The sequence below is a fragment of the Lepisosteus oculatus genome, chromosome 2, assembly GCF_040954835.1.
Source record: "Lepisosteus oculatus isolate fLepOcu1 chromosome 2, fLepOcu1.hap2, whole genome shotgun sequence".
NCBI classification, from domain to species: Eukaryota; Metazoa; Chordata; class Actinopteri; order Semionotiformes; family Lepisosteidae; genus Lepisosteus; species Lepisosteus oculatus.
Window position 1 is genome coordinate 1,736,032 of NC_090697.1, and position 26,917 is coordinate 1,762,948.

General features: G+C 38.7%; 2 protein-coding genes across 2 annotated transcripts in view; one reads left to right on the forward strand and one right to left on the reverse strand.

The window, feature by feature from the left end:
• Positions 1 to 273: 273 nt before the first annotated feature.
• On the reverse strand, positions 274 to 8,679 carry serinc1 (serine incorporator 1). Its single transcript, XM_006626426.3, has 10 exons — positions 8,569 to 8,679; positions 5,806 to 5,967; positions 5,347 to 5,540; positions 4,634 to 4,713; positions 4,171 to 4,308; positions 3,411 to 3,580; positions 3,238 to 3,328; positions 2,544 to 2,685; positions 1,906 to 2,133; positions 274 to 1,525 (listed from the first exon to the last, which is right to left on the reverse strand). The coding sequence occupies exons 1-10, from the start codon at positions 8,605 to 8,607 to the stop codon at positions 1,387 to 1,389; spliced, it is 1,383 nt and encodes a 460-aa protein (XP_006626489.1). The 5' UTR covers positions 8,608 to 8,679; the 3' UTR covers positions 274 to 1,386.
• Positions 8,680 to 20,707: 12,028 nt separating this feature from the next.
• The window catches only part of pkib (protein kinase (cAMP-dependent, catalytic) inhibitor beta), a 34,073-nt gene continuing 27,863 nt past the window's right edge, over positions 20,708 to 26,917 (forward strand). Inside the window, exon 1 of the mRNA XM_069195743.1 lies at positions 20,708 to 21,030. The gene's annotated coding sequence lies outside the window, so the exon portion shown is untranslated. The remainder of the gene's footprint in view (positions 21,031 to 26,917) is intronic.

A 26,917-nucleotide genomic window follows, 5' to 3' on the forward strand; every position in this document is an offset into this window, starting at 1 on the left:
GGTTAACGTAAGCTATGAGGACTTGATTATAAATTCTTTGAAACCCTTCCAAATACAGTGCCAGTGCTGAACTTAAGATGATGTTCAAAAGAATTGGCAATCGAGCACAAGCATTTCTCAGGATCACATTAAGTGTTTAGTCAAAATGGGTTTAAAATGTCATGACAAAATGATTAGTAAGTCAAGACAAAGGTGAGGGATAGGTTAGAGAAAAACGTTTTTAAAACGTTACATCTACAGCACTCTTTGGATAGCTACATGAATTAGATGCCATTTGCCTTAAAAGGAATTTAATCACAAAATGTTACAATACACTTACATGTAAAAGAAAGGCAAGAAGCAACATCCATTCTTTCTCATAAAGTGCGACCACAAGATTCACAATGCGCCTCTCACCTGCTTTCTCAAAATTATAGCTTTTACAGGTACCTGTCAGCAAAGCACTAATTGACACTTAACACAAAGTAAAAATATTTCAATAACTCCCTACACTCACTGCAACATGTTTTATAGTCTAGTTTACACAACAAAATGTTATATGGAAGAAAAATTATAATCTGTCAGTACTTTAGGACCATTTTGAAACCTGTGAGACAGGCTACAACAGGTCATGCCTCAGACACCTTATTTAACAAAATATATTCACATTTCTAATGTATTATTGAAAGTAAATTCAATGTTTTACAAATAAAACAAACATGATCATGTCAGAAATACACACGTGAAAATCAAACTTCAAAGAAGTTAGTTACTAGTGGAAAAGTCAAAGCAGCATGCAACTATTAAAATTGCAAGGTTATCTTTACCTGGACATACAAGCTTTAAACAAAAAGTGGAACTACACACAGTTTTCTAATTCCTTATGTCTTCAGCAAAATTGCATTGGGAACAAATGCATGAGAAAACATTTAGATATTGAGAAAGGTAACATGACAATAAGCAAGTTGTCAATAGCAGCCACAGCTCATTCTGTTTACAAAATGCATTTCAAATCCTTTATTTTGTACCTGGCTGGGGGTTATTCTTCCTCTTTTCAGTTCCATTCCGTAATAACCAGGAAGCAGTCCACTGTCCCTGTGCCTTATCCTCTGAAAGGACTCAAATCACATTTCTGAATCACAAGACCCTTCCATTTACTACTGCATATCTGCAAACACCTTCCTCTTTTCTTTCTGAAACTCCTCCATGGTATGTTCAGTCGCTAAACACTAAATGCTAACTGTCGTAAAATGCTACACGTGGGACTCATAGCTATTCTTGCATGCAGCGAAACAGCATAAACCACAGGGACAAACGTATTTACAATTCAGGTTGAGATGCGTGACTTCCCTTAGTCACAAGACTGCATCAGCGTGATTAATACATTAGGCCTTCAGTACTTCGTGCTCAATCAAAATCGCGGTTTGTGAGAACCAGCGGTGCGACCAGAGTCCAAACGTAGAGGGCAATGCAGATCCAGCTCGACGAGATCTTCACCCACACTGATGGCCACTTGCTCGTCATTTTTTCATAGGTTGCATCAGGACTGTTAAAAAAGGAAAAAAATTACAAGCTGTATATTATGGAGTGCTTCCAGCCATGTCCTCATCTAACGCAACTTAAAAAGGACACAAAAACAAAAACGAGGAAGACTAAAATGAAATCTATGTGTGTCTTTCCCCAGGGAATGCGTCTTTCAACCTTTTTCTAACTGACAGAGCTTACATGACCACAGTCAGGTATTTAAGGTTATACTGCCCTAAGATTTATATTGATGCACATTGCAATTCTGACAAAGCAACCAAGGGATCTGCTACAGTGGTCCACTGTATGAAAGGTTACATGTAATCCTTTCCCCTTTATGTTGACGTTCAATTTTGTAGCTGCATTATAAAAAAGAGTGAAAAACAAGAAAGGGCCATCTACCTATACCAGTTGGTAAGAGTCATCATGATGTAAAGAGAAGCCAAGAAAAGCATGAAATGGAAGAAGGAGTAGCTGTAGGTGACCCCGTCTTGCTCGTTGTCCACTGCCCGGTGCACGCCCTCTCCTTCCTCGAAGCTCTCGGCGCGGCTGCCCGCTTCCTCTATGAGGGCCGACTCGTCGCTGGTCAGAGTGAGCCTGTTCACCTGGCTGTTTGACGAGTTCCGAATGCTGCGACGGGACAAGAGCCGATCAGTCGGCGCCACACGTTTCAACCCCACAGCAGGAAAATCAGTGAACGTGTCAAGACGTGATCCCAACACACGATTTCTACTGCTCTTCCTCAGCGTTACATCTGATTCATTGGTCAGAGTGTTTAATGTTACAGACCAAATCAATGCATTCAAATAAAAAAAAAACTTGACTGGCAAACAGAAAACCCCTTCTATAATACGTGGCAATGATACAGATATAATAATATGCAAGTATCCCAAGCAAAGCATTAGAGTAAATAGGAAAATAGACAAAAGTGAGAATACAGTCTATTGTTGAAAACAAACACTAACAAAGTACTTTCATGCATTACAATCACTTATTTTTTTAAAGCCGTATCGTCACATATACAGGGGTCGTGCACATACCTAGAATAAAGAACACACAGGAGGAAGAGTATGAGTCCAACAATTCCCTGAGCATCCCACCACTGAACCACCTGACCCTGGCTTGCAGGTCCAGTGCTGTTGTAGCCAATTATACTTAGCAAGCTAGGATTGCACCTTCTGTCTGTAAAACCAGAGTACAGCACATACTCATCACTCATACAGCCTGGTGACAGTCCATGCAATAATTATCAACTTTATTTATAGTGCACCTTTCATACAAAAAGCAGCTCAAAGTGCTTTAAAAACCAAGCATAAAAATAACATCTTAAAATTATCAGATATACTTTCAGTTGTAAAGGAAAACACAGTAGTACAGTAAAGCAACATAAGTATCAATTTATGCTTGAAAAAGAAATAAATAGAAATTGGTAATAAAATAAGAACAATAAAAAAGATAAACAGACAGAACAAACAACCATTTAAATTAAAAGCTAAATTAAAAAGATATATTTTCAAATGTTTTTTAAAACAATGTACTGAGCTTGACTGCCTAATAAAAAGTGGTAACGAGTTCCATAAATTAGAAGCATAAAAACAAAAAGCACCCACTCCACTCAAGTTAACAAGTTATAAGAAGACAGTACACAACGACGCAATCTATGTGTTCATATAATCACATGCATGCGAATCTTCTCATGTCACAGAAAACAGCATAAAAATGTCCAAGTCTTACCTGGCTCATTGGTCATGGCCGACCAAGTCAAGTACATCGTGTAAAGAGTGACAATAGAAGACTGCAGCAGACCAGATCTGGGCTGGGATTCCTGCCAAAATTGTAAAAATACATCACGGCGTGTGGCAGTGCAACCAGACAAGCAGCCAGGGGAAAACTGACCACCTTCATACCTGAATTTTGGGAAGGATAGACATCACAGAGGCACCAAGGCAAAGCAGCATGTTCACACTGATGAAGGCTTTGTTCTCGGTACACCCATCAGAGTGGGTGTAGTAGACGTAGAACAGGATCAAGGAAACCAGAGAAAGAATGTAGTTCAGAGTTGTAGCTGAAAGAAGAGCTTCAAAAAAACACAATAAAACCTCAGCAATGCAAGGCAAGGAAACGATCATCTTTTATTTTGGCTTTTTGAATTTTACAGAAAAAGACATTACACTTAAAAATGTGTGAATTTACGCATCAAGTTCTAAACAACACCTTCTTAAACCTTTATGGCCTGGATTTGTGTTCTTGTGTAAATAATGTAACAGGTGGTTGTGTATTGTGGGAATGATTTCTTTCTCAGAAAAATGAGTTTTCAGTGTTGTACAACAATATTTACTGTCAGCAGGACCTACCTGAGTTGAACTTTCCGATGTTATTGGGTTCTCCTATGATTTAGTGAAGGTCTACATATTTTATTAGATCTATTAAATATCAGTTTTATACATTTTTCAAGATTGATGGGTGAGATACCTTCATAGCATATTGTTTCAACAACAATTATCAAAAGTTCAATTAAAAAAAAATGTTATTCATGCATGGAGAAATTCAAGAAGCCGTTCCCTTTTAGAGATTAAGTATGTCAAAACTATGATGAGAAAATCTGAATGGTTCCGCCTGTCTGTTACGTGTACTTTTCTTAACTTGATCTTTCTTTTCAGTCCTTACCCGCATACCAGCACCTGGAGTTCCCCTCCTCCATCTTTTCTACCCACGACTCATTCCAGGAGTGGGCAAAGTCAATGAGCAGGACCAGCTGGATCAGGATGAAGCAGAAAGCTCCAGCCATTCCAACATAAAACCACACTGAGGGGACAGGACAGGACAACAGTGCACTCAGAGAGAATCTGGAGCTAGCCAGACACAGGTACTTAAGATAACTAAAAAGAGAAAGGGCTATACATAAACTCACCTCCATTAAAAAAAACATTACCAACACAAACCAATGGATAGTATATTAAAAATATCACATTAATTAAAACTGCTTTAAGCAATACCGCACACACAAAATAAAGATACCCATTATTTTTTACCACAACTCACTCAGTACATCACCTCAATTGCAGTAATATGCTGTCATGGGAAGATCATACTGTACACAGGTTTTGTAAATGTGCTGGGAAAATATTACCAGTAGTAAAGGGTCCTTCAGGAATGAAAAAGGCACCAACAGTGATGGCTGTAGCAGCTGCAAACTTAAAGAACCAGAACCTAAAAAAATACAAATGAAGGAATGAGATTCTTTTCTATACAGCAGTTTTCACCTTTAAAAACTGGGGGAAAAACCTCTAGATCTGAAAGCACACTAGTCTTTTATACACCAGTTATGCGTGCATCACACCAAATACTCAAACAGGCCTCTGGGAACACTTCTCAGTACAATGACCTTGTCTTGTGAAAGCACACACATTGGCATATAACATCAAAACAAGTGGCCTGTTTCACTGTACTCTCTCCAGCCTCTGAAGAAAATCTGAAACATTTTAAGAAGAAACACAAGATTCCATCTCCAGATGCTTTGACTACTTCTGAGTTGCCTACAGGAGCTACACATGTTCAACACCCATTGGGTGTCTACTCAGCTGATCTCCTACCTACAAGTAGTAATAATAATAATAATAATAATAATAATAATAATAATAATTGCTTACACTTATATAGCGCTTTTCTGGACACTCCACTCATAGCGCTTTACAGATAATGGGGATCCCCTCCACCACATTCATACTGTCCCCGCGGATATATCCAACTAAAGTGTTACTTTATTTAAATCATGTTAAACGCTAAGATATTGCCATGACATGGTATTTAATGTGAGGAGCTGCTGGCGCCTCTGCTACTCACCCGTTATGGACGGCGGCGCGCGGATCTTGACTGCTCTTCACCTTGATCATCAGCAGAGAGAAGAGCAGGAAGAACATGGCCATGCCGAAACACACCCTATAGACCGCCTTGTAGCCGACGAGCACATCACAGTTCACGTGACCGTGAACGCCCGGAAGGGATGTCCCCATGCCTCCTTCGCAAAATCCAGGAATCTGCAGAGTTTTAAAAACATAGCAATGTGTATACTGTACTCACAGAAATGAAGTATACTCCACACTTGAGTCAAACAATATGATCTAGGACCTATCTGTGCAATTATACACAGAATACAAGAATAAAACACCATCAACAGTGACGTTGGTCAAATAGGATTTAGTCATGGAGAAGCTGCAATTAAACAATAAACAAGATAAAAATTATACTTCATGATTTTTTACTGCGACACATACACAGCGAAATTAAACACAACAACAGTACCTTCTTTAACTGTCCTTCCATCCCGGGCATCAGCATTATACAGGCCACGCCGACCCCCAGCAGGAGGAAGAAGGCATAGATGAGCCGAGTGACCGTGGAGTTGTTTCCACTAGGACAGCATCGGCACAGCAGGCAGGGCGCACTGCCACACAGGCAAGGAATCTGAAAAGCAAGTGAAATTCACAACTTGAGCAACACTGCTATTTTGTGTCCCTGTAGATGACTAAAAACAAAAAGAGGTTTAAAAAGAGGACGGATATGATTTTTCCTGAGCATTGCTCTCTGTAAATGAAGTCAGGGTATCGCAACTAGCTTCTTATATTGCCTTTTATGTGTTATATTCAGCCACTGAACTTACAAGGATGTTCGCTAAGCTGTCCGGTGGATGTCCTTAGCATCGCAGGACTAAAAAGCAATGCCAGAATATGTGCTTCTTGCCTTGCCAAGAGCTTGTTTACTGCAGGTCATTAACTTAAAGCCACCTGATCCGATTTCTGCAAGTCAAGTCAAAACAACCATGAAGGAAAGAAATTACACCAACAGCCCACATTATAACCCATCACCTTGAGCAGTGTGGCAACCGAGAATGTTTCATTTTAATTGTAAAATAACCCTTTGGCTAACAAAGGAAAGTGAGATTTAAAAACGAAAAAACAAATACAGAATAAAAGTCTAAGAACTAACACAAACTATAAGCATGAGACTTTTCACCAGGCTTGATGTTTACCAAATAAATCATCTCCCCACCTGTGCCAAATCAGCTCTCCTACAAATGAGGCCATTTAGTGCTTAAGGAATCTGGATATGGTTTTTGCTTTCTCTGAATGTTTTAAGTCAAATCACAACGCTACGCTTTAACCACCATTCAGAAGCTCTCTGCACAAGTCCTCGAGTGGCGCTCCACCAGGATTGTCGGCAGTATCGGCCGAGTGTAACAATGGCGATGGTGGGAGCAGTGCAGGGCAGATTCAGTGTCTCCCATAAAGTGCATTATAATTAAAAGCAAGATATGCAGGCAAATCTTTCAAACACCAAACACTCACATTGCCAATACACTTTTGAAGGGCGAGATGGTCAGACTAACCACTGACCAGAGTTCTTATTTTCAAAAACAAACCACACAGGTACGTTTTTGACCATGTATGTCACATCAGCTATGGATGATGTACACCTCCACTTGACTGGTGCTTCACTGAAGTGACTGACTATGTAGCAATACCAAGACAGCTTCAAGAAAAAAACAGAAAGGGAGAAAATCTAACATAACAGAAGAAACATCTAGAACATGTAAACTTACTTAAAATCCAAATATGTACCTTCTTTCAGGTAACATAATTAATACGTATCTATGTAGTGCCAATAGGTAACAGAAATTTGAATATTCTTGTTTTAGAAAATGGAACTAAATAATTAAAAAATAAACCTCATATGCACAAAACTGCAATAATTTGCCATATTAACCAAACTATAATCTGGCCACAAATACTTAAATCCATAACATCGCTGCACTAAAAATACTGATTGCAACAAATTGCAACAAAGTATTTCATTATTTTATATATTTGAAAGTCCAGTAATCAAAATACAAACAATCTAGACCTAGTGATGAAACACTTCTATTCTAAGCACTTGTGTATTAAAATTAATAAAAATAAGCAATCCATCATGTTTTGTAGAAAAGCCAGCAACGATTTGCACCACGATGAAGTGAGAAAGCGAGATTTATGATATCCGTCAGATTGATGCTGGAGTTGATAAAAATGGGTATGATCTCAGTTTCAGTTTATTGTACAATCTAACCTATCGAGTGCACATTTTAATCGTGGATCAGAAGACATGAAAAAAACATCAGAACCTTTCAGACAGACTGGATGTTTGCTGATCCGAGGTACTAGATTTGCATTCTTAATTAAATGACTACGCAAGCGTCACAATCGCATTAATACCGCAGCCTTTATATTCTCTAACAGCTTGATCCAAGAAAGCTCCGAACATCACCTTTTCTTGTAATTCAGCAACTCTTTATGACATAAGATTCTTGTGATACAAGAATGCATTTGCGCGTTACATAAATATAAACAGTTGAGACTATAACGATTGCAGTTCACAGACACACTGTCGTGGAGCAGAAGGTCCGGCCATGATCCACGAGAGGCCGAGGGGCAGACACACCCAGTGAACACACAATTGCAGCCTTAGGTAGCAAACCTGCAAGAGAAGTGATGGTCTTGAGATGCACCTCAAGTATTCAGCCTTTCCAACTGCACCAGGATGCACACGCAAGAGTCTCAAATACCAAATGGACGTATGTTTACGCTGTCACAAGTCCCCGAGAGTCGCCTTCCGTGCTGACGTTTCTCCTTTCTTTACCGTTGGATCCCCACACCTTTTCAACTACACACAAACTACATAAACAAGAGGAACTGAACAGTAAAATAAAAAAGTGAAACCGCTACGTGTAAAGCACAAATCCTGACTGCACATCGCCGATTCCAAATTAAACAAAATGTGAGGTTTATCTTTTAACCATAATGACAGAAAGCCAGATCGGGTGAACGGTGTGCTTTCCGTGAGGCATAAAGAATCGGTATTTTCCCCTGCTGTCCTCGCCGGAGGGCCAAGCACCATATTTCACTGTCTCATCATCTCACCACGGACACGCTTTCTCTTTCATTTCAAAAAGCAAGATCTGCGCACGTCTAGCGATGCAAACCCCAAGTTCTATATTTATTGTAAAAATCGTGAACAGGAATATATTCTCACCCAGCTTGCCATGGAACAGAGTCCGAGGACAGACCCCATGTCGCTGCTCTCCTATTTTGACCAGCCTCTGTTGTTGAAAATGGAGACTCACGATCCGCTGACTGTTTACAGTCCCCGAGCCGTTTCCGTTTCAGACACCGCCCCCGGCTGACGCACTTCCGCTGGTTGTTGACCAGCGACACTCAATAATAATAACTGAATTATCATGCACGCCTGTTTCTGTTGTTTCTCAGGAGTGAAATAAATGAGCGCGTTCTTATAACACAAACTGCAAAAAACATTACAAGGATTTTTTAAAAATCTAATGGAACGCAAATGGGGCTGTGGGATATTTGGTTTTTTTTTTCTAATGCATGTCTTTGAGCCGAGGGTATTCAGCTTTGGCTGTATAATTAAAGATTCATTGTTAGATGTAAAAACGCGGTATCAGTCCTTCAAGGACCTCATAAAAAGAGTTGAAGCTAACCTATAGATTCTGACATACATTCCTCTCAACGTTTTGTGAAATGCAATGAAAAAAAAGGAAATAAATTTGAATTAGATGAAGCCTTTTTTGAGAACATTTAATAATAATAATTCCTTACACTTATATAGCGCTTTTCTGGACACTCCACTCAAAGCGCTTTACAGGTAATGGGGACTCCCCTCCACCACCACCAGTGTGCAGCCCCACCTGGATGATGCGACGGCAGCCATAGTGCGCCAGAAGGCTCACCACACATCAGCTCTCAGTGGGGAGGAGAACAGAGTGATGAAGCCAGTTCAGAGATGGGCATTATTAGGAGGCCATGATTGGTAAAGGGCAAGAGGAAATTTGGCCAGGATATGTCCTGCTTACTAGGACGTATTTCTGGGAAATTTGTCTGTCACATGTTTTGGTAGGTTGCCCTCTGACTCTTAACCATTCAGCCTTAATCGAGTTCCAGAATATGCTGCTGGTTTCACTCTTCAGCTCCTCTAGATCAAAATCATGATCCTCTAACATTTAATAGGTTCAAAAGCTCTTACTAATACATTTTAATGCACTTTAATTTTATTAGTGACCTCAGCTTCCTCAGTACATTTTTCAAGTTTTATTTTAAGGTAGCTGCTTGACTGGTTTACTATGGGCTACTAGGGCAGGATAGTTATGACATATTCATGCCATATTTGTAGTTATGACAGCTAAACAGGAATATCAAATTGTAGGCATTTCAATGTCCAGCTTAAACATATTGTCTATGTTGTCTTGTGCCCAGTTTAATCAGATAAAGCACTTTGCAAGTTGCTTCTGTGCTTCTGTGTTCAATATAATAAGCAAATATGTAGGAACAGATGGAAAAAAATGAATTGATTATTGTTTTATTTTTAGGAGGTATAATTTTTCTTCTTATTGAGTTTTTTTTCATAACTGGCAAATCCACTTTATTATGCAATTTTCCCTTTCTAGAATCTGGAATTTGAATGTGTTAAAAATATCTATTTTGCAGTCTTATTTTTATCAAGGTAAAACAATTTAAATTAATTATTGAATGAAGCTTAAATTGAATTATTTGGTAACAATACCTTTGTAAATTTTAGAATCAGATGATGACCATGATAAGGGATAAAAGATCAATTTTAGCTTTAAAACCTCTTAATAATAAATCAATTTTAGTTTGATGTATGCCACCCAGAGAAAATGGAGAGTGCCTGGATAGCTACTTTGTAAAGATCATTGCCATAGAAAATGTAAGACTCTATCTAGAATTAAAAGTAAGCAGTCTTCTTAAGAATTCCTTTTACTTCAAGAATGTTTATTGGAAAATGCTTGAGTGTAGTCATACAGTATAAAAATAAAAGTGGATCAACTGCTCTCGCTCACCATGCAAATAAACACCTTTTTGAGAATGCAGTACACTCAAAAGCAAAGAGATGTATGATTATCCAAAAAATACTGTGGGCTTCTGAAAGGCTGAATAAGTCAAAATCAGTAAAACCCTTAATAAAAGCTCAAACTGACATGTATGAATCAGAGTGCACTGACATTTTATATCTTGTATATCTAGGTTCAATATATACGGTATATCATTATGTTGTCTATGATTTGAGTGCTGTGTGTAATTTGTTAGTAGCGAAAGTGTGTTGTGTTAAATGGCCATTTATTTCCTAACAGCTAAATTACACATTAGATGCACATTAGGTACAGTATATACTGTAGTCTAAAGCTATGCCATTGTTGATAGCATTTAAATTCTTGATAACATTTAATACCACATCATAACCCAAAACCTCCCTTCATGCTGATAGAGTTCTCTTGTATATAACTAAGCCAGAATGATCAGTTCCAGCAGTGTTGGAATGTGTTTCACAATGTAGTAACCTCTCTGGTTACAAACGTAATCTATCAAGATCAATGCCATTGCCTATGAGAGTTCCCCCAAGTGCTAATATGAGATCCATATCCCCTTCCAGCTAGCGGAGGATAAATGGCTGACCCTGTGCTCTGACCCCAAACTCTCTCTCCCCGTCTGTGTGACTGTGTGTCTCATGGAGAGCAAACTGGGGTATGCGAAAAGATAAATTCCTAATGCAAGAAATTGTATATGACCAATAAAGTGATCTTATCTATATTATACCTTTAGTAAGTGTTACTTCCCTTTAATCAAAAAGGTTAAGAACGATTTAATTTATTTAACAAAATAAATGAATGAAAAAAATCACAAAATCAGGGAGGTACAGTAGGAATGTGTGTTTTCAGAAGACTGCAGATAATGTTCATCAAGCTGTGTAAACAATGTGTAGGTACTGTAAGGAGTCATTGATTACAGCAGAGAAGTCAATACCACTGGGCAGAGTGCAGCATCGGCTGGTGATTAATGGGCATTGGGTTACTGGAGTTCTGCTCTGTCTCTTATGGAGCTTGCCTGTGTCATGGGCCCAACAGAGCACTGAGACTTTTCATCTTTAGGGATGATAATAGAAAAATGCCAGAGCTTCCAAAACTACAAAATCAAACTAATCTACTTTCAAAAGATTCTGTAAGACTGTTCAGCATTATTTGATAATACGAAATAGAATAAGCAATAAGAAAATGTTTTCTGAATAAAGAATGAGTCAAGCTGCAGTCAGTATAATCTTCTTGTTTTACATTATATCAATTAAGTCTGCAAAGCTGGAATTTAAGAGCTAAGAGACTGAATAATGTCTTATTTAATAGAATTAAACTAACATCTCAGTGTCTTGCACAGGATTATTTTAAGATATAATGTAAGTTCAATTACTGATATTGAAATTGTTTAAAGGCATGCAATGGATTACACTCTTACTGACTTGGGTTCAGTATTATCCTCTGAGCTGGGTTAGAGCATGTTGAGATGCATCAGAATTTCATTTCCTATTTAATTGATTTTCTAAAGTGTTTTAGCTTTATAGCTATTGTGAATGAATTATTGAAAAGCTACTGTCACGATCGCTAACCCCTCCTCTTAAGGGAGCTCCAGCCCTTCCTCGTTCCTTCCCATTCTCTGCACCTGTTCCCTATTCCCGTTCCCCTTTAAAAGCCAGACGCTGACCTCACTCCTGGCTTCTCATTGATTTCCGTGTCGTGAGAGCTCGGGGTCCTGCTGCGTCTGGCTCCGTTATGGTTTTAGTTTCATGTTCCTGATTCCTTGTCCCGCCAGTCCCGACCCAGTTCTGGTTTTTAACTATGGATGGATCACCTGGTCTTGGACTTAACCTCTCGTCTTGGATTCCTCCTCTGGATTTACCCTTGGATTGTTCGCCCTGGATTCACTCCCCCCGGACACTAGCACTGCATGGACACGCCCCCCTGTCTCCTGACCGACTCCTGCATGATATTTTTCCCCTTGTGTCTTCACTATTCTGGATCGCGTCGTCCGCATAGGGCCCGGAAAGAACTGTTCCTGACAGCTACAGCACTAAGTCACTAAGCCACCTGTGAAATTTTCATCTTCTAGAAATCCTTTCTACTCAATTTCTAAAATGTATTGGGCTAATGTTGTAAATTAATTGAAATATCTAGGTACTACACCTAGCGATTCAAAATACACAAAGGCAGTAAAGAGAAGCAATACCAGTGGTATTTGAGAGAACATTTTATCTAAATTCACACTGTTCATTACAGTTCAGATGCCTCTAACATTGTCCACTGAACAAGGTATTAGACATCCAATGGCTGATTACTGTTAATCAAAAACCGTATGTGTCAAAGGCAATACATGTATAGGTATTTTCTTTCCAATGTGTTAAATTCTAAAGCTGATTTGATCTTTACTCTGTAACAATATTGTTGCACTCACGTGAACAAATAGGCAGAACATCAAATTAGAGAGGGAAAAAAAAAGAAATATAACCAATTTGATATGCACACCAATTAACTGCATTACAGCAATTTGTAAAATCAATTAATATTTAACATAAATTAATATTTAATATAATCTTAGCCCATGTTTAAAATCTGAAGTTCTAATGGAACAATGTTCTATGAAATATTATTTTTAATGACCCCTACCTTTTACCTATGATTCCAAATATGTACCAAATACATAACCAAAGAAATATACTTACTTATTTTGTTCTATATTTAATACAATTCAGCAAGCTGTGATTTGTTTTTGTCTAAGAGTAAAAATAACAGAAATAAAATGCAAATACTGCATGTTGGTGTCATTTGTTTTATCAGATGTCCCCTTGACATGTTTGGTCAATCAGCTTGTTATGTAGCCTAAGTTGTGACATTTCCGACACAGATTTGCTGCAGAATTGTTCTTTACACTTAATGGAACAAACACAACAACAACTGCACACACAAATGTTCAACATTTCTCTCCATATACAGTATCACTTCATACTCGCTTATCAAGCCCCATAGCATTCACCTGACCCCTTCTTACACAACCCTGAAGAAAGCACTGTCTTCTGGTCCTCAGCATTAAAGATGAATAATAAAGACAGGCAGAGCCTTCAGCAAGGATTCTGTTTAATTCATTTACACAAAACACACGGATCAGAAAACACAGAGATCGACATGAATGATAACAGCTAAGATGCCTCACAGTCACAGCAAGGTTATTTCTGGGAACCTTCTATTTTTATACTCCTCCTATTCCTATTAACTGGAGTAGAAGCTGTTGCATTCTCAAGTCATTTTTTTCTATAATTGAAAGTTCTATCATTTGTTATCAGGAGGACTAAGAAAGTCATTTCAGAGAGAAGATTAAATTCCTTCTGTAACAGAAAAGTCAAGCTTGAAAATAGAAGAAAACATTTTCTTTTTTTAAAGACACACACAGATTTCCACAAAATCTGCTACAGTCCACTAGAGGAGAGAGAGGAGTCAACAAAGTATAAGAAGGTATTTGCCTAGCTGTCTCTGGGTTACGAGGCTTGTAATCACTGGGTAAGACACAAGAGACAAAAATAATAATTCCTAGAGAGGTTGTTAGGCAGCATTCATAAAGAACAGGAATTTCAAAAACTATTCCATGTGTTGAATCTTTGCCTTAAATTCAACCTCTATAGAACATATTTCAGGAAAATGTGCGATGGTCATGCCAAAACACCTTGATTTTAGACAGAAGGACCTATATGGCTCAAATTGAAAGAGTGTAGAGAAAGTGAAAAACTAAGAGTGAAGGGCAAAAACAATCTCTAGAGAAAATAAAATCCAGTTTGTAGCCAGGATTTTGAGCACTGACACACACAACGAACATCTGCTCAACCCGAAAAGAGAGAGTATTCTTGTGCGAATGTCCCTCACGTACAGTACACTGGAACAAATGTATGTAAAAGTTTGTTAACAGTAAGATCTTATAACGCACCCTATATTTACAGGTGACAAGCAGCACCCTGATTTAAGGCTGGAGGAACCACACCACAGCACAACAGTTTTTACTAAATGATACCTCACATGTAGTAATTGCAACAGAGGGAAAGACTGCAGACTGCTGAGCTGTTCAAGACATGCAGTGCTGTCTGTAAGGGATGGGCCACGTCTCTCCAGCTCACTGAGATGTGTTAAAGAATGGATGGGTGGAAGGTGGACAGGTGGGAGGAATCCGCCTGTACTTTGTCCTCCTCTCCCCTGTATGCATTCTCAGGTTCTTAGATGAGAACTAGGATATTATGTTTTCCTAATCAGGTAAACTTACTGGTGTGTAAGCGTAATGATGATTCTAAATGTAGATAAAAAAGTATGTAATTGAAAAATGATAGTTTATTTGAACTTCAAATATAAGGTTCAAACAGTGTAATAATAAAGTACACCAACATTTCTGACTAAAGCATTAGTAAATTCAAGATTATGAAGTCACACTCATTGGACTTTAAAACGGAGCAATCTTATGCTAAGAACAAAATAATATAACCTCTGGTTTACACAACTTTAACATCAGATCCTCTCTATGTTAAGGTCCAGGTAGCATGATTTAAGCATACATATTCTACAATATAATATGGCCTTTGGTGCATCTTAGTAAGACATTAGGTCACGTTGACCATAATCAGAAATTATATCCAACAACATGTTTAGCATTAAGTTCATAGTAAATCTATAATATAGTAAACAGGAAAAGGGACCAATATAGACAAAAATGCAGTGTAGTGTCCTATGGCACAGTGACAGTGATGGCAATAAAACCTTAAAAGAGGTATAAAAAATATTTACAATTACTAAGGACATGTTGATCTATAGGTTTCTTCACTTATTGTTTTACAGCAGCCTGTTTTCAAGCTGGAGGAACATATAGTACCAGAGCACAAAACGTATTTTCCTTCTAGAAAATCAGTGACAGCAACATATCACAAACATACAGTAACCCTGATGTAGGCAAGGGATGGATGAGTTGTTTGAAACTAAAAAATTGAAAAGCTTAATCATTGTCCGATATTGTAGTAAATGATACTGACAGGTTTTAAAACATTATAATATTTGGATAAGCTCTGTCTATAACCTAGGCTTCTTACATTTCATTGTAAATTATTGTATTTAATTGTTTACTATTCAGAAACCAAAGAAACATGGAAAAGATGAAAGTGTAATAAAACTTAAAAAAAGGTTTTGAACACTTTGTTGTCCAATTCCATAAAAGGGGCAATAATAATGACATGCTACAGTATAGCCTAACTGATCTAATCAAATCAAATCAAAGTTTATTTATCAAATGCACAACAATACAGCATGCAGTATGTGGTGGCAATGACATTTCTTTTCCGCGAGCTCACAAAAATCACAAAAATCACAAAATCACAAAAATCACAAAATTGAGGTTATGAAAATAAGGTTACATGTACATAATAATAGATGTAATAGAAATGGAATAAAACTCAATATGAGTAGAGCTGCGATGTGTCCATGGTGTATGCAGTATATACAAGTAGTGCGTTTATGCTGAATACAGTGAAAACTGTGTGTCCATGTAGCCATTACAGGTGATTTGCTAAAGGAGCTGCAGGTTGGCTATTTAGCAGTCTTATTGCCTGGAGGTAGAAGCTGTTCCGTAGTCTGTTGGACTTGGACCGAATGCTTTGGTACCGTTTACCGGATGGTAGGAGGAAAAACAGTTTGTGACTAGGATGACTGGGGTCCTTGAGAATGGACCTGGCCTTCTTCAGACATCTAGCTGAGTAGACATCCTGGATGCTTGGTAGCTCACAGCCGGTAATGAGCTGCGCTGACTTCACCACCCTCTGCAGTACTTTGTGATCCCGGGTGGAGCAGCTCCCATACCAGGCAGTGATGCAGCCAGTCAGGATGCTCTCAATAGTGCAACTGTAGAAGTTGGCCTGGATATGTGATGGCATGCCGAACTTCTTTAGCCTGCGGAGAAAGAACAGGTGCTGCCGTGCTGTCTTGACCACGGTGTTGGTGTGGTGGGTCCAGGTTAAGTCCTCTGAGATGTTAACTCCCAGGAACTTAAAACTGCTGACCTTCTCCACTGCAGTCCCATTGATATAGATAGGTGTGTGATCTCCTCCCTGGTGTTTCCTTTAATCTACAATCATCTCCTTAGTCTTACAGATGTTCAGAGAGAGGTTGTTCTCCTGGCACCATACTGCCAGGGTTTCAACCTCTTCCCTGTACACAGACTCTTCACCATCTGTGATCAGGCCCATGACTGTTGTATCGTACGCAAACTTAATGATGGAGTTTGAGTTATGCCTGGTGACACAGTCATGGGTAAATAAGGAGTAGAGGACAGGGCTAAGCACACAGCCTTGGGGGGCTCCAGTGTTTAGAGTCAGGGTAGAGGATATGTTGGTGCCCACCCTCACCACCTGCGGACGTTCTGTCAAGAAGTGCAGGATCCAGTTACAGAGGGAGGTGTTCAGTCCCAGGTCCTGGAGCTTGATGACGAGCTTTGAGGGCACTATGGTAATGAATGCTGAGCTGTAATCAACAAACAGCATTCTCACATATGTTCCTTTCTTATCCAGGTGTGAGAGGGCAGTGTGAAGGGCAGTGGTAATAGCATCTACTGTTGACCTGTTCTGGCGATACGTGATAGGTGATATATATTTTAACCAGCTGCTCGAAGCACTTCATGATAATTGATTTGAGGGCAACAGGGCGGTATTCATTCAGGCAGCTGACTCTGGGTTTCTTAGGAATGAGGACAATGGTGGTTTTCTTAAAGCAGATAGGAACTATAGACTGAGTATATAACTATACAATAGACTATACAAACATTCTGAATTGTTTATTAATTAACATTATTTAACTGAAAAAGAAATGGATCAAATGTTTGTTACAAGATCTTATTAAAGGTGAAAAAGGTCTAACATGAGTTGTCTTGATTTCAGCCTGTATGTCAACAAAAAGCTGGAATTTCAACAAAGGTGTCTAGACCTTTGATATTCACTGTATTTGCTGCTTCACTCAAACCTTTCCCACAGTTTTGTTCCTTGTGGAGTACAGCGTGCTGTGTTCACCACTACACTAAAACCCCTTGTACAGTAGAGCTGATTTGAATTGGCTACCGGAGTTGCACAGTGGCCTGGCGTATATTGCTGCTTCCTCTTAGCCCTGACTGAAGATTACATCTTCGCTTCCAGGCTGGAGTGCCTTCTCTATGGAGGAGTTTGCATGTTCCCCCCATGTTCCTGTGGGTCTTTGACAGCTGTTCTGTTTTTTTCCAATGTAACGAATAATTCCCTGCGTATAACAGGGATGTCAGTCGCCTGGGCTGGGGAAGGTCTCTTTTAGCTCAGCCAGCAAGTTTCCTGTTGTGTGACTCCAGAGACCTGGGTCGTGCCCTCAGTGAGGGATGAACTGGCAGGGAAGGAGCTCAAGGGCAGAAACCCCAAGAACCATTAATGCAAACACATGCTGTATAGGTTCATTGTTGCCTCTAAGCTCTCCCTCAGTGTGTGTGCCTTGAAGTGACTGGTGTCCTGTTTGGATTCTCTCTGGGCTGCTGCAGTAATTACCAGGAACCAGCGGCTCTCAGACAATGGATACAAGTGGGTACTGACCTTTACTTAAACCAAATATTTAATTCTAGACTCCTTTGCATTCTTTATGTATATTTTGAAGACTATACATAGTGCAAATTTAATCTAAATTAAAGTACTGTATGCTCCCTATCATTTGTCATCTTAATTTATATTAATACTACAATTATATTGCAATTGCTATTATTTGTAGTGTATTTGACTAAACAAGACTACAAACAGAACATGTTTTGTTCCTGGCAGATGTTGTGGAGGTGTATTTATAACAGGGGGAAGCAACCCATTTGTGGATAAGTAAAACAGTACGATGCCTCACCCAGAGTCAAGCATAGTCATTTATAAAGCGTGAGATGATTCAGTTTACACATTTTCAAAACATTAATCCTGATTCTCTGCAATTTGGTGATCAGAAAGATGTTTGCAAATGGTGTGAAGAAATTACTTAACAACAAGCTTAATTTAGGGTTTGCTTGAACATACTTGTGCTAAGAATATGCTTAGCATATAATGTATGCATATACTGTATAGTAGGTTAGTAGGTCTTTATATTCAAAGTTTTCCATTAAATGTATAAAAGCCTGCAATAAGTGTTCAACTGGCATCCAGTGAGTATTACACAAGCGTGTAACAAGCTCTGAGACACAATTTAAAAGGAAAGAGAACATGTGCCTCTGAATACTAATAAGAATTCTGAAAGGCATGATTTTTAAAATGTCTAGCCATCTCCAGAGATTATTCCATCCAATCATTTTATTCTAAAGTGGCAAGCAATATCCTGACTCATATAAGTTAAAAACCCTGCAAATGGTACTAATATAAAGAGTTTATTTATCATAATTGATACTTCTGGACAAACATACTGAAACACATACAGTATGACAGAAAGAAATGGCAAACCAATTATTTACTCTGAAAATGCATTAATCTTCTTAAAAGAAAATGCAAATCCAGAGGCGTTCCCCTTCCTCCTTTAGTTGAAATGGAAATAATAATTTGTGTAGTGTTTCTCTTTCTATCCACACACTCCCTCTCACATCCCTGAAAACATTTCTTGCAATTCCAATCTTCTTTTCACTCTTGTGCCAGAGCATATAAGAGGAGTTATTGGCAAGAGTTGATAGAAACAACGGCTTCGATATGTAACTTTGTCCTTCAAAGGTTTATTGTTTACATGTGCTTAATCTTTTTGTTTAGGGTTAATATCACACTGAAAGTTACCTTTCCCTTGGCTCTCTGGTGTATTTTTTTCTTTTGAGAAGGTTTATTGGTTTCTCACATAAATCAGCGCTTATTTGCATTTTAGAAATGTATATATTACTTACCATGTGATATAGCACAGCAGTGAGTTGCCTGAACGGTTTTCATAGGTGGATAAACCCATCTACTGTAGGTATTCATTGGACATCATTTGGTAAAAGTGGTTCAGATACAGTCAGTAACTATCAGCATGGAGTAAACCTTTACTTGATCATTTGGTAAATGTTGACAAGTGCACCATCCAAGAGTGCTCTTGTCTTCAGGAACATGCGAGTTTACTCCTGAATCGATTGAGTGCTCCCCTTTTGAGAAGACGTTTTCTAATAAACTTCAGGTCATTTAATATGTCATATCACTCCCAGGGTTGCAACAACAACAACAACAACAACAACAACAACAACAACAACAGATAATGATATCGGTTTTCCTGATTTTTCCATCCACATTTAGCCTTATTTAAAATAGTTTGTATTCAAGTACTGTTTTTTTAAAAATAAAGGATGCATCAGCAGAGAATTATCCTGCAACCACAGTTGTCTTAGGACACTTCAAACTAAGGCGAAACGAAAGGAAAATGCTTTCAGACACATTTCTTTGTAGAAACTTACTTGGCGCTTCCCTGCTTTGAAGAAACGACCGGATGAGATGAGATGCTTGAATCAATCAGTGAAAAGCGGCGAAAGGCTCGTACTGTACGTGCCAAGACAAGCCCAGTGACACCTGAAATAATCACCTTGCATGAAGCTCCTTTAATTAACAGCACACAAAGCAGAACAGGTGAAGGTTTATTCCATGCCGAAAGGAAAAGAAAAGAGATCACACTTCAGCTGTGGAGCCTTCTTCAGGTGTGAGCCTTCTGTCTTTCCGCAGGGAATAAACCTGTACCTGGTTTTGCTGACGCAGCTCCCTACTTGAACTTCTTCAAACAGCAGAACGACTGATTCGGGTGCTTTGACCGTACAATATAAAAGTGAACACGAGTTATCGCTTCTTTGTAATACGCTATGCAATTCAAGAATGTAATACTAGTTAACCAAACTGCTCGTTTTGAGCGGTCACTCTACCAGACTTGCGTGCCCGGCTGGCTACAGCAGGTACCCCCTGCCGCTCCCCTGCTGTCGAGCCTGGTGCTGGCTTGCGGACTGGGATTCCCTCAGTGTGCTCTCGGACGGCTTGTTCTGATGCTCCCTTTCCAAACACAAGCTGGCCAGCCTAACTGTGCGTGCTTGGTTTGTGTGCGTGTCCTGTGTGGATGTACAGTATACATACATCCTCTTACCACGAATCGGTAAACTTGGATCCTTTTAAAATTAAAATATGACGTGTGCAAAGCAATTTTCTGAACAATCTTTTGTTTCGCCCCCCCTCCAACATTGCCTATAAAAAACCGACTGTACTAATATTTGTGAGCTCACGGTATTACTACGATTGCGCTCTGGTAACAGCCAGAGCTGTGTCTGTGTCACTGCGGTGACACGACGTGATGTTAAGCGGAATGCAGTGTTCCGCGTCGTTGATACAGATGATTCCTTACAGACAGTGCCGACACAGAGGGAGAAGGACAGCACCTCCAGTCTCGCTTCTTCCCTCTCCTGCGCATGGAACATGCCCGCATGATGTCACCGTACCAGGACAGTAATGATCGGTGTGGGCTTATTGAAGGCGAGCAGAGGAGGACGCTAGCCGGCGAGCGACGTGCTGCTGCTCATGTATAGCCCACACTTCTGGGGGGCTTAAGTGGAAACCGGTTCTGCTCTCACGCCCGCCTATCTGGTAAGTGTCAAGGAATAAAAATACAGGCTCTGTCCCTTCTGCCGGTGGTCCTCATGACCGGTTAGAGCTGCCAGATGCTTTTTAGTCGCATTGTGTATTTTTTAGGATAACTACTCCGAAACAAGTGTCATCCCCAGCCTTTAGGACCACATGTTACAGTTGATGCACAATGTTCTCTGATCTCAAACCTTACGCTATCCAGCTAGTCTGTCTGTTGTTTATTCTGTTATTTTGTTTACTGGACATTGAAGAGGGACACAATGTGATAACAGGAAAGGCGCGATACGCTGTGTGAGGCATGGTTTTAACAAGATCTGAAGGGCTTTGTCACTTACCTTTGAAACTGACGAATAGAGGAATACGTGTCTGTTACTGTATATGCAGCGCTAACGATAGTTAGGAGGGACTATTCTCAAAGAACGGTATTTTTTAATTGTAAGGTCTATAAAATTATAAGAAAATCAGCATTAAATAAATGATGTGTAACATGATGTATAGAATCAGATTGCAGCCTTCATCTTAGTTTACTTAAGTTATGGATCTTGGAGAAAATTCTTTATTTTTTTCAAATTATTGTTAATCTATGTAAAATAAAGTACAATAGTAATGGGCTTCGTTATGATTGTAGTTTTTATGTTATGTATGTCGCTAGTAATCGTCATTGACCATTGAATACTCTATAAGAAATGTTATTTAATGCAAGATTTGTAGTGTATTGGAAAGTACTATTTAAGTAGAATATACGTGAAGTTCAAGGGGATCCTTGTAATTTTACTCCAAATAATTCACAATCTTAAACTAATAAGGTATTTACATTAAAATGTTGCTGTAGATTTTATATCACACATAGACTGCATTTGATTAAAATTATAGTGAATATTGTTTTAGATTTTTGCTCATTAACTTTATAGCGGCCTCTTAATTATTTTGGCCGAACATATTTACTTTTTTATTGTTACCACGATAGTGTTCAACACCACCTAAGACACTGCTTTGATAAACATTACTATAATTGCACAGAAATCCCAATATCTCAATGCATTTATTTTAATTTGACGTAGGAGTTTTGGTGGTTTCCCTGGTGAACATTTCGTTGCATTGAGGTTGTTATGTGTTCAGCTAGATGCACTAGCTCTATTATTATCCATTATTTCAAGAGATGTTCTTAGGCTCTGGGATTGTTTGCTTGGGTTATGCAAATACAGATAAATGTGTGGGAAAAGGCTGTCTTTCAAGAGTAAGGTGGATTTTGTAACTTGAAGTTTTGCTGCACCATTTGAACTGCTCCAAAAATTAATCTGCTACTTGAAGGTATTTTCAAAACTAAGCCACCACAAAATGTGTTAATTCTGTGCATAATACTGTTATCCTAAAAACATAAGAGGTAATAATATTATTAATAGTGATATAATGTGTAATGATATGTAAATGTTATGTAAAATCAATTAAATGGATTTAGAACTGTGAGTGTGACAAAGGGAGTCGCTCTGTGTGTAAGATGTTTTTATCCTGAGGTGCATGAGTTCTATTTCTGTGGCATTAGTCTTGATCTACACTGCTCAGCCGGTAATCCTCAGTCTTAGTAAGGCTGTCCGATTGGTAGTTTACTGATCATCACATGTAAAGTCAGATAGTTTGGTAATATTTTAAAATGCTTTTTAGATTAGGAAAATCACAGTGGTTACTGGATAATAAGATGAAAGAGGAGTAAAACATAACTTATGAATCTGCTTTTTTTGCACTACTGCCAGTGACTATATTATACATTGCAACATACTGTAAGATAAGATCATTTTATTAGCCGCATACAATTTCTTGAATTAGGAATTTGTCTTTTCACATACCCCAGCTTGCTCTCCATGATACACACAGGCACAGAGAGAAGCTTGGGGTCAGAGCACAGGGTCAGCCATTTATACAGCACCCCTGGAGCAGTTGGGGTTTAGGGCCTTACTCAGGGTCCACACAGAGTAGGATTCCTCTGCCAGCCACAGGATTTGAACTGGCAACCTTCCAGCCACAAGCACAGATCCTTAACCACAGAGCCACTGCTTTTCCCCTGTAGCCCTGTAGCTCCGCTGCAACTCCCGACACCCAGCTGGATATGAAATGGAAATGTCTTAGGTCTCTAGCCCAACTGTTATCATTACTGAATACTGTCAAAATCAGAGAAACCAAAATTAAGAGAAGTTATTAACTTTTTGCCATTATCAAAGCGTATGATGTACTCATGAAATACATTCCGATTTGGCTGTATGTTTTTACAATATCCTTCTCCTCAACTTCTAATTGCCAATGAATGAACATGCACATGACTTCCTGTGAGTTGTGCTTCTTCCCTCAAGCTGTCAGATTATTAAATACCACCTCTACCATTGACTCATGCTGAGGTTTTTTTTTTAAATGCTTGTGCTGACTTTTATTTAAGTTGTACATTATTTAATTTTGTTGTTCTTGCTTCTGCTGTTCTGTGTTTAGGTTTGGTGTTTTTTTAACGTCTTTGTAATGGGGCACACTTGCAAATAAGTATGTGACTGTGTGCGAGGGAGGCTGGTCAGACTCCCATGGAGTGTGCAATAGAGACCCTATGCGTGACGGTATACTCCAGAAGCGTTAGGGTTAAGGTTGACAGACTGGGGGTGGTGACTGTAGTGATCAGGTGCCCAGGGGAAAAGCCCAGGCAAACAAGTCCAGGGAAGTCCAAAAAGGGAAGTCAGGGTGCAGTCCGAAATCTAAAAGCCAGGAGATTCGTTCAAGATGAGGACAGTTAAAAACCAGGGAACAGGGAACTAGGGCCAGGAACACGGAAGATAAAAACATGACGGGACTAGGCGCACCGAGCCCCATACTCAGTAGGGCAGGATGCCAGGGTGAAGGCCTGGGCCCTCAGGCTACTCCAGGCCTGGCGATAGGTGGGCCTTCAGATGTCTGTCTTCCAATGCTGAGCCCAGAACTACGGAGTCGCTGGGTTTATATAACAAAAAAGGGAGGAAATACAGCTGACAGAACTAAGCTAAAATCAATACGAAAAAGGTAGGAGCACCTTCTAGGGGAGGGATGACAACTGTGACACATTGCACTTGTGCACGTGACAGATAATCTGAACTGGGTTCAGTCTCTCTCTAAAGTCTTCACTTAGCAGATAACCCATTTCAGCCATGTTCAGTTAGTTTACCCCTGACCCTAGCAGCATGACATCAGTTTACCCATCTTAAGAGTACGCTGAGATGGCACACGTTTGGGTGTATGTGGCTAATTTTCTTGTCTGTTCCTACTTAAGGATAATTCTTAGGTTGTTGTAAGTCTTTTGCTGGTGAGTCTAACTACTGCTACAAAAACATTTTGTGAAGTTGGATGTTGGAATTTTGGAAGTTAGAAAGAGATTTAACCTCATCTGATTGTATTCATTTGCAGGATTGTTTTGATGGAGAGAAATACAGCTACAGTATATTAGAGAATAAGTACCTGGATGATTCTTAATTACAAAATTGCTGTGGTTTAGATGTTTTTTTCAGGATGCTATTATCTCAACTACTCCACCATAAATATTCCACAATAGTGTCTTCTACTGAGTGCTTCTTAAGCTTAAGATTTTTTTTTGTATTGGAATGGATGGGAAAGTCACAATGTTAAAATTATGAAGTTCTTTCATATTTATGTGTTGGTGAACTTTGAGCCTGTTCTGGCAATCTATGTACTGACCAGCTGGCTATGCTGGGAGGACGAGGGGATAGAAATTTCTTTAGCAAAAGCAAAACCTAGCCTCCACATCCAGGGAATCTACGTAGATAGATGGAATTGTTGGCCATAGTTTATTTTTATCAATTGAATGAAAACCGTATTAAAGAACGGATGTTCTCCTTTGTCTGTTTCCTCACATACAGATAGGAGGTCGCATATAAGGAAAGCATGTGGCACAATAAAAACACAAAGCTGCTGTTTTTGGCCAAAAAAATAATAATTAAGAATTAAGGTGATGAGCTATATTTTGTAATGAATTGTATCAAATTTACCTTCTAAAATTTTGATGTGTACTTGCATCCATTATCAAGATCTGCATGACCAGATTGAATTGCACTGTACAGTATATCAGCTTCCTGCTTTTCTGCTTTCTTCCTTATTGTGAAAGCCATAAACATAAAGTGGTGAACACAGTTTTCTGAACCTGACAAGTGCACCGTATTCTAAAAACGAGGCAGCTGTCATTCGAAGAGCTAGGAGTGGACAGTGATCTGCAGGGTTAACAGAACACTTAGTCCGCTTGGATGATTTAAGCCTGAAAGGGCCAGAGTCTGAATAAGAAGTACAGTTATGCAGAAAACAACTTGAAATATATGGACAGCTAAGCTTGGGTTCTGATTATAAATATTCAATTGTCCTTGGTGCACTTTGTAACACAATGACATAATTAGAATGACAAAATGCATGTTTCAGTGTCATTGAAATTACAATTTCATTATGGACATGACATCAAATCAGTGTACTCAACCATATTTGAGGTGAATAAACTAAACCTCTCCTTAGGTTCAGCCACAGACATGAGGTAAGAAACAGCAAAAGCAGAGGATAGTCTGCGGAACATTGGCTTGAATCCCGGTCTTCTGACAGGTACAAAACTCTTGTAGGTTTTGCTGCATTTAGAGTGTTTTACTATTTTTTTTTTAGTTTTTAGGTCGTAGTCAAAGGGATAATAATTATAATAATTAGACTGTTTCAAAAGAGAGTTTTGTTTCACTCCAGCTAAACAACATCACATACATTTCATTCAATGAGTTGAATGGTTGAGTTGCACTTTAATCATTTTTTATCCTGTAATTGCACACAGTAACTCTGGACATTTGTGCATGTTCATAACAATTATTATTGCTGTTTCATCATTTGAAGTAATGTGAAAGTATACCTTCAAAATATAATTGTACCTTGCTTCCAAAATGAATAATTTTAGGCACTTGGTATAAATTGCTTTATTTCATTTATATTCCTTCAAACAACACAAAGACAAAGAGGTTTGAGTTTTCACTGTACAGTATATCCCGAAGAACATCACAAAGTAACCCAGTGTTTTTTCCTGTTCTTTGTCCTGAATGAATTTGTATTTTAATTTAAAGTTGTGATGTGCTTGTTTTGTTATTCAGTCACAAGGCTAAGGCACAATTTTATGGGTAAGGTTTTAATATACTTTTTGTGATGTCCTGATCAGCACTGAACATTATTCCAGTGAGCTTGAACATAATTTACCTTGACAAACTTTGTGACATTTTGCTTTATTAAGGTTAATGATTTGTAAGTGAGTAACAGGAATGCATTAAATCTATTAGAACACACAGAATGCCTGAGTTAATGGTTTTTAACATTGTCAAAAGCCTATCAAAGGATAAACGCAATGTTTTATAATTCAATTACCTTTTTTTCTGAAAATTGTCTAATCTTGGAAGCTAAGAATACAAATATAGACCTGTTAAATAATAATATAACCTGCAATAAATCCTCTTAGGTAGCAAGGCCTGTCCTGTACAGTTTATTACAAGACATCCATTGTGCTTGTGTGGATTATGTTGGTGTGGTATTCAGTGACTGAGAAAATGCAGCATACAACTGTAATTGTCTCTGTGATTTCCTTATGTTGTGTGTGCTTATTGTAGAAAAAGGATGAACGTTTAAAATGTCCATTAACTGTAGGGATATGAAGGGTTAAATGTCAACGGGGAAAGATTTTATAATTACATTTGAGTATATTCATAGTAAATGGTATTTAAGTGGATTCAATAGGTCTTCAGTATGTGGAGGAGCTCCAGGAATGGTTTTTGCATACAGAGTATTTGTTTTGTTCTTCAATAATAGATTGATTATCACATAGTTAGCGGAAAGGAGAGTAGTTAATCCGCTG

Bases quoted from the DNA above. Each gene is read 5' to 3' on its own strand.
- serinc1 (XM_006626426.3), bottom strand. From the start codon at position 8,607: ATGGGGTCTGTCCTCGGACTCTGTTCCATGGCAAGCTGG. The intron at 3,329-3,410 runs GTATGAAGGTGG...CAATTTTGGCAG, and splicing joins CTATCCTTCCCAAAATTCAG to GAATCCCAGCCCAGATCTGG. The intron at 1,526-1,905 runs GTAGATGGCCCT...CTTTTTTAACAG, and splicing joins ACTCTTACCAACTGGTATAG to TCCTGATGCAACCTATGAAA.